Consider the following 7,951-nt stretch of genomic DNA (forward strand, 5'->3'; position numbering starts at 1 on the left):
GGCTGAAGCGAAGCGCCTGCCCCAATCTGATTTGTCCAATGAAAGAAGGCAGCGAGATCCACTTGGCGAGTTCTTTAAACCAATTGGAACACACGCTGACAAGAAACGCCCGCCCCCTGTGCGCGTGTGTAGCCAATCAGCGTCGAGAGCTCACTGATGGAGCCGTTTCATGCTGCGTTCGGTTGCACTCGGAACTCGGAGAGATCCGACCTCCGAGTCGGAAAAGTGCAATAGAACGGCCCTTGAACTCGGGATTCCGACTCGGGAATTCGGGTAGGATCCAAGCAGCCCGAGTAGGTCGGAAATACGTGGAAAACGTCAAAGCAAAATGGCGCCAAACACCGTGAGAGGTAAACAGTCACTTTATCTTCAACATTTGGTTTGTTATTTGTCGTTTAATTTAGCATTTGTGTTACTTATAGCTCATGTAGTTCCTCAGAATAACTTTTAAATGCCCGAAAGACATCCAAACAAACATCACTGTGCTGTGGCCGGCCATGTTTTCCGAGGTTGAGCAATGAAACGCATTTACCTCGGAAGTCGGAATTTCCAACTCGGATCTTTCCGAGTTCCGAGTGCAATCGAACGCAGCATCATTCAGAGCCGTGGATAGTGTTCCGGCCACAACTTTCACAATAAAACAAATCAGACTCACGTTAAAAGGAAGTGTTATAAAAAGAACCAGACAAACATTTTCTGAGACTGAATCAGAATCAGTTTATTGCAGTTTAAGTTGGTTTGTAACATACAAATATTTTGTCTTGTTGTTTTGGAACATAACAATAAACTCAGTAAAAAAAAAGCCAAGAATATAAAATCGAAACATGAAAAACGTGTAAAACAACCAGTTGTTGGAGTGGAACAGCTGGACAGTTTGTGCAGGAATGTGCGACCCTGGTTTGAAACCCTGATTCGCCTCACTGGCTGAAATTATTTCACCAGATTGACACCTGAGAGAAGAGTTTCCAGCTCAGAAAGAAACCGAGTGAAACTCTCTTTTGGCACTAAAGTTCCCAGCTGACGAGACTTTAATTAAAGGGGAAAGGTTTTCAGGTTCTGCCTTCTCAAGTCCACATCTGAAGACTGAACGTGTTGCAGCAGCTGCGTCCCTCAGCCCTGGTATATATGTTCTAACATGATGCTAATGTTAGGGGACAATTATTACCAAACATGGCTCCTAAACCTACAAGTACTTGGATTAGTCTTTGAATATGCATCAACCAAGAAGCTCCTTTCTGTCTGCACAGATAGAAAGAGACCAATGCAGCAGATGGACCGACTCTCTGATTATGTTACATTATTTACATCACATTCACTTTCTGATCCTTTGACTTAAGTTTAGTCATTTAGCAGACGCTTTTATCCGAAGCGACTTACAGGAAGAAAAAAGCAAACAATCAAGGCATAGTGCAGTAAGAGCCATTAGTGCATCAATAAGTGCTAGAGACAGTTTACTTTCCCCTGAAGATTTTTGTCACCAAAGAAGAAATAAAGATGCAAAAACAAAATAAACAAACAACATTGCCCTGAGCCAGAGTTCCTGAGAAGCTGTAAGAATCTAAAATGTGCATATCAGGCGTCCAATTGTCACTCAGAAATCTGCTGCAGAGACGTTCTGCCTCCATCTAGTGGCTGAAACAGAGAACAACACTCTGACATCAGTTTGGATCGTCACACTTCAGCTTCTTGTTTCATCTGAGCCTCAGCACTGTGGAAAGGTGTGGATCCAGCTCCCAGAGAGCCTCCATCAGGACTGAGCTGGCTGCACTTCCTTTTCCTCTCACCGTGTCGATCGCGTCTCGTGCTCTGTCTGCTCGGCCTCTCTTTCTGAGTGACTGCATTTCTCCATCATTTATAACATGAAGCTCCAGGAGTTTATCCAGAAGCTGGTTCAGAACAGGATCAGAGACTCTTTTTACAAACTCTGTCCGAACCAACAACAGCTTATCTTCTGGTGGGTCAGCGTCTTCTGTTGGGACACTGTCCTCTGCTGGGACGCTGTCCTCTGCTGGGACACTGTCCTCTGCTGGGACGCTGTGCTCTGCTGGGATGCTGTCCTCTGCTGGGACATTTCTGCCTGCATGTAGAAGATAACACGGGACAATACTTTTTTAAACAATGACTGATAGAAGCAAATTTCATCTTCAATTGCAGATATCAATAAACAGCCTTGGGGGGTCAGAGCAGCAGTGAAGTGCTCAACATATCTGTTCTACTGTGTTGTTTCTATTCTGTCACTGGGGTCCAGAGTGTTGCTGCAGGAGGGTGAAGCCTTTACCTGGCAGATTCCAGTCATATGTCCAGACTACTCTCCCCTCTTCATCCTGGACCGTCAAAGTCACGCTCTCTGGGATCGGATTCAGTGACACTTGAAATGTTGGATGGTAATTTGGTCCATAGTCTAAGCGAAATTTACTACGCTGAAAAACAGAAAACATTTTTTTAAAGCTGTTGAAAATGTTTATCTGGATAAATGTGACTATACTTTCAATACGAAGACAACATGATAATTCTGTTTATGACCATAAGAAGTATAGAAATGAGTTGACTCACCTTCGGCTGTACTTTGAAGTTCCCAGGTGAACAGTGAACCTTGTAGGGTTTACCTACGATCAGGTCACAGTGGGCAGGGGCCTGGATGCGCTTAGAACGGCTATGTCTCTCTTTAACCTTTAAGAACAGGACATTTTTAATCATTTAATTTACACTCAGATAGTGAAGCTAATTTCATTTAAAGAACACATTACATCCCATCTGTCCGCCCACAGACTGTTTACAAAGAGGAACCCCACGTCTCTATTTCCTGCCGCTGTACAGCATCAAGGCCTAAATATCCAGATCCAGGCTCTAGTTGTGGTGACATCACACCGAGCCAGAGTCTGTGCAGTAGTGAGTGGAGTCGCGGTGTTGGGACCACAGGTATACCACAGATGGAAGTCCTTCATTTGTGCACCTTGGACTGATTCTAATGGAGGATACAACAGCTGTGTGGACCCCGGCCTCAACGTTTGGTCAGAAGAACCTCTGTCACCACAGGTGGTCTCCAGCTTAAAAAGGCCAGGACTCCCACTTGTTCTTGTCTCTCTCTGGGGACTCCCTGCTCCACTCTCCTCTCTGACGCTCCCAACCACTTCAAGTTCAATGTTCAATGTTTTACACAGACACAGGATCTTATATGCAACTAAGCCTTCTCTTTCTAACCGGCACCACAAGATCACACACAAAATAGTTTGAATTGGCTTTTCCAAGAGTGGTATCAAGTTCCCGCTAAAACACCTGCCCGACCAATCAGGAGTCAGTTACAGCCGTCACTCATTACATCACAGCCCCATTTTATAGAATCAAATAACTATTTAAGACCAAACCGATCAAAATGAACACTAAGAACAAACTGAAAGGACAGAAACCATTTTTGGGAAAGACGTTTTTACCTCTACTTGACCTCTGACCTCCAAGAACTCATTATGTTTAATATAACTTTTTGACTGTGACTGTCCTGAATCTTCTTGTGGTTAAAACAAGACTTTAGACTGACGGGAGGCTCATGTGACAGAAAGCTTTACCTCAGTTAGAGGAACGTTGCTAGGCAGCAGTAATACATCCAGTTCTTTCCCTCCGTCGATAGGTCGGAGGAACAGCAGAACTTGAACCTCTTTTTGCAGTGAGATGTTCAGGAACCTTCTAACAAAATCCCAGACCAGACCAAAGGCAGAGAGGTGAGGAACCTCCACCATCACATGAGTGTCTGAGACCTCCAGCGGCTCCAAGAAGCTCATTCCATCATCAGTGATGTGGACGACAGACAACAGGCCGTCAACACGCAACGCTGAGAGAGAAAACACATGAAGATAGTTTTAACTTGTAGTACACATGAATCTTTGCAGTTTTACTAATGATCTGGGTTGGGTGATGGTCAATATGAATAAATAAATAACCTGTACAATAAATATATTTGGGGAGTTATATGGATGAGAAAGGGTTGTGTTAACCTCTTACCATTAAAGTCCTTTTTATTGAGAATTGAGGGTTGTGGGCAGTTGGTGTTTAGGGGGAGATAGGAGGTCAACAATAAATGCCACATAGAAGTAGTGAACATCATCTGAAAGCTGTGAACCTGAAGATTAATTAGAGATGAAGCTCAACACTGTGAGTCAAGTTGTTCTTATCAATCGATTGATTAACTAAACTAAATTAAGGTGTCTAAGGGTTCAGAACATCTGAAGTCAAATTCCATGTTCAACTGTGAACCATAAGTTGTTGCAGCATGTTTTGGGTTGATACTATTTGTTACACACAATTGATGCTGAATTATGCAATTCTATTCATATCGAGAATATATAAAAACCTCTAGAATAATTCATCATTATACCAAAACCTTTGGAACAACAAAGAAAAATCCATGCTGAGATCTGGGTTCATAACTTTGTTTATTTTGGAAATTTCTGTATTTTCAGCGATTGGATGACAAGCACTTCTGTTCTTCAAACTACTGAGAAACCACCATACTGTCAATATACCTAGGAAACCCCCAATAAATAAATAAAATAGCCTAACTTAACATCGTTATTTATATCCTGACATCCTTGGGGCCTGTAGATTCCTTAGATCTTCTAGTTTCAGGTGATACCAGTATCTCCAGTATATTCTGTCTTTACCTTCCTCTGTTTCACAGTGTGGCAGGTGGAGCTGACGGACAGCAGCATCATCTGAACTCTCAATTCTGAACAGCGGCCCTGCAGCCGTCCTGCCAGCTGATTGGACGAGGCTCTCGTCCCATATGACAGTGTTGTACTGAAGCTCCGCCTCCTGAGCCAAAACAAACACCAGTCCAGTCAAAGCACACTGGAACACACCTGGACCGGGACACCTGAACCTGTAGGACACAGAGGGACGATTACAACCAGCTGGTGCCTGCAAAGTGGAATCACTGAAAGGAGTTGAAGTGACAGTTGAAGTGTGTGAGGAGGTGTTTCTGAAGATGTTCGACCATCTGACATGTTGTTCTGATCGAGTATACTGCCGCCTCAAACACTGAAAGGAGGTGAACTGGACTGAAAGAGTTCAGATTTTGATTAAAAGTGTCAATTTCAGAAACGAGGTGAAGGGTAGGTTAGAGTGTAGACACTGGAAGGAGGTGAAGTGGAGGTTAAAGTGTAGGAGCAGAAAGGAGGTGAAATGTAGGTTAGAGTGTAGGAACTGGATGGAGGTGAAGTGAAGGTTTGAGTGTTCGAGCTGAAAGGAGGTGAAGTGTAGGTTAGAGTGTAGGCACTGAAAGAAGGTGAAGTGTAGGCTAGAGTGTAGGAGCTGAAAGGAGGTGAAGTGTAGGTTAGTGTGTAGAAACTGAAAGGAAGTCAAGTGTAGGCTTGATTGTAGGCACTGAAAGGAGGTGAATTGTAGGTTAGAGTGTAGGAGCTGAAAGGAGGTGAAGTGTAGGTAAGAGTGTAGGAGCTGAAAGGAGTTGAAGTGAAAGTTGAAGCCTGTGTGGAGGTGTTTCTGAAGATGTTCGACCATCTGACATGTTGTTCTGATCGAGTATACTGCCGCCTCAAACACTGAAAGGAGGTGAACTGGACTGAAAGAGTTCAGATTTTGATTAAAAGTGTCAATTTCAGAAACGAGGTGAAGGGTAGGTTAGAGTGTAGACACTGGAAGGAGGTGAAGTGGAGGTTAAAGTGTAGGAGCAGAAAGGAGGTGAAATGTAGGTTAGAGTGTAGGAACTGGAAGGAGGTGAAGTGAAGGTTTGAGTGTTCGAGCTGAAAGGAGGTGAAGTGTAGGTTAGAGTGTAGGAGCTGAAAGGAGGTGAAGTTTAGGTAAGAGTGTAGGAGCTGAAAGGAGGTGAAGTGTAGGTTAGAGTGTAGGCACTGAAAGGAGTGGGCTTGGTTGAAGGTAGAAGTCTTCTACATTTTGTGATCTGGTTACCTGTATGAAGTCTTTCCAGACTCAGTCAGCAGTTCAGGTGTGAAACTGAACTTTTCCTGAAATTGAAAAAGGAACAAAGAGTTCATTAGAAACGTTGAGACGGGAGCAGGAACTGGACACCAACTCTCCCAGTTATGTGCAGGAGCTGTTTTTGGTTTATTGCCATGAACGCATTTCAAAAACTGGGTAAAATAGACTTTTTAGGACTTGTTGTTTTGATTTGACCTTATTAGCGATTAACATGTGTGCTTTGATCAGAAAGTCTTACACTATTGGAAACTGTTATAATTTCACACCAACTTTTTCTGCTGTGAATCAGAGCAGTCGGTTCAGGGAGACTGAGTCGTCACCTTTTACAGGGAAGACGTCAAGTTTAGACATTGTTCTCACTGTGTTGTAACTGGGGACGATTTTAAACATAAAAGCAGAAACTTTAAAACTAAACTCAGTGTGAAGCATCAGGACTATGAGCTTACACTTTCTGCTCCACACTCTTGACTATGTGACATAACTTCACTGTCCCTCATCAAAATGATAAATTATTGTTATTATTCAGTAAATGATCCTGCAGGACAGCAGCCAGTGGTTTCACAGACGAGAGGAAGAGGAAATTGTAGAAGAAAAGGAATATTAAACCCTGGAGGGGTCGACCTGATGAACCCCATCTGATCACTGGCACATTCATGAAAATGTTCAGGTCAAAAACTGACGTTTGCATTGAGAGCCTCTCCACACACCAGCTGCTGCTTGGACTTCTCTGGATCATCAGGACCCAGCGGATCCTCTTCATCCACACTCTCCTTCCCGCTGTCCTCAGACTCATCCAGGGTTGGGTTGGACGTGGACGGATCTGGTGGGTGATTAGAGCCGTCTGATGGAGAGAAGACACAGCAGATGACACCAAAATGACTCAGACAGATTGAAGACATCATCTTTCCCAACATTCACACCAGAAGAGAACAGAAGTAAAGTTCTGCTCTCATTACTGGGATCAACCAGTAGTACAAAACCCCCAGCAGCCAGTCTCCAGTTATGATCCTTCTTTAATGACAGAATTATTCTATCAACCTCGTCAAAAATTCAAAAATCCAGGCTTAGTCGGAAAATTAATGTTCTGAGTTTTTATTCTCTTCCTCGCCAGGTGCAAACGGTGCCAATATGTACAACCCAAAAAAAAAATAAATAAATAAAATAAAGTAAATGAAGCAAAAATACTATATATACAAGTACCAAAACAAAAAAAAATGATAGAACAAAAATGAGTTCTTCAATAACTCAAACTTTGCACAATAATCAAAGCTCTTCTCAAATCACTGTTACCTCCTCTGTAACAAAACCACTCTCCTCCAGATCAGGGCTCTGGCTGCCTCTTATATAGAGGTACCTCCTCCCCCTAGGAATAATACATTTCTAACAAAAAATAACAAACATATTGTAAACAACATAAACATCAAATCATTTCACAGGTAATCATCACTTCCATTATACAAAAATTCCCACAGTTTGGTAACCGTTTCTCCTCCATAGTAACTGTCTTTTACCTGGCAAATTAACATAATTAATAAAAACAAATTATGCTGCATCACATGATCAGTGAAGATTGGTGTCATTTTTCTATATAATGACGCCGGTCCTGACGCCATGTTTCTCTGCCGGAAACGGGCAGGTAAGTAGGAGGGGGAGCATTTCTACACACCCGGTAAGTTTTACATGTTTGTCTTATGTCTAAATTAGAACTGCCAAGTGTGCACCCTTGGCAGCGCTATTGTACAGTGAGGGGAAGGGAGATTTGTGCTTTGTAATGTCCGTTTGGTGGAGAGCAGAGGGGAAAGGGGAACGATAGGGAATATGTGTCTGTGTGTTTGCTCTGCATGTGTGTGTGTGCCGCTGGCCCGTCAGTGACGGGACTGCTCCATCACAATGTTTCTTTAAGGTGTTACAGTGGCTTTTACTCACATCCTTCATATCTGTCAGGTGGAGCCCTGATCTCTCTGCCATCCACCCTGAAGGGAGAAATACAAATACAGCAGTT

The 7,951-nt window shown here is 43.1% G+C and overlaps 1 protein-coding gene across 1 annotated transcript; it reads right to left on the minus strand.

Annotated features, from left to right (window-relative positions):
* Positions 1 to 1,691: 1,691 nt before the first annotated feature.
* LOC131962395 (caspase recruitment domain-containing protein 8-like) lies at positions 1,692 to 6,044 on the minus strand. The gene is made up of 6 exons (XM_059327395.1): positions 5,920 to 6,044; positions 4,656 to 4,873; positions 3,564 to 3,826; positions 2,554 to 2,670; positions 2,279 to 2,420; positions 1,692 to 2,077 (listed from the first exon to the last, which is right to left on the minus strand). Exons 1-6 carry the CDS (start codon positions 6,003 to 6,005, stop codon positions 1,692 to 1,694), a joined length of 1,212 nt encoding a protein of 403 aa, XP_059183378.1. The 5' UTR covers positions 6,006 to 6,044.
* Between the last annotated feature and the right edge of the window lie 1,907 nt (positions 6,045 to 7,951).

The sequence above is a fragment of the Centropristis striata genome, chromosome 23, assembly GCF_030273125.1.
Source record: "Centropristis striata isolate RG_2023a ecotype Rhode Island chromosome 23, C.striata_1.0, whole genome shotgun sequence".
Taxonomy (NCBI): Eukaryota; Metazoa; Chordata; class Actinopteri; order Perciformes; family Serranidae; genus Centropristis; species Centropristis striata.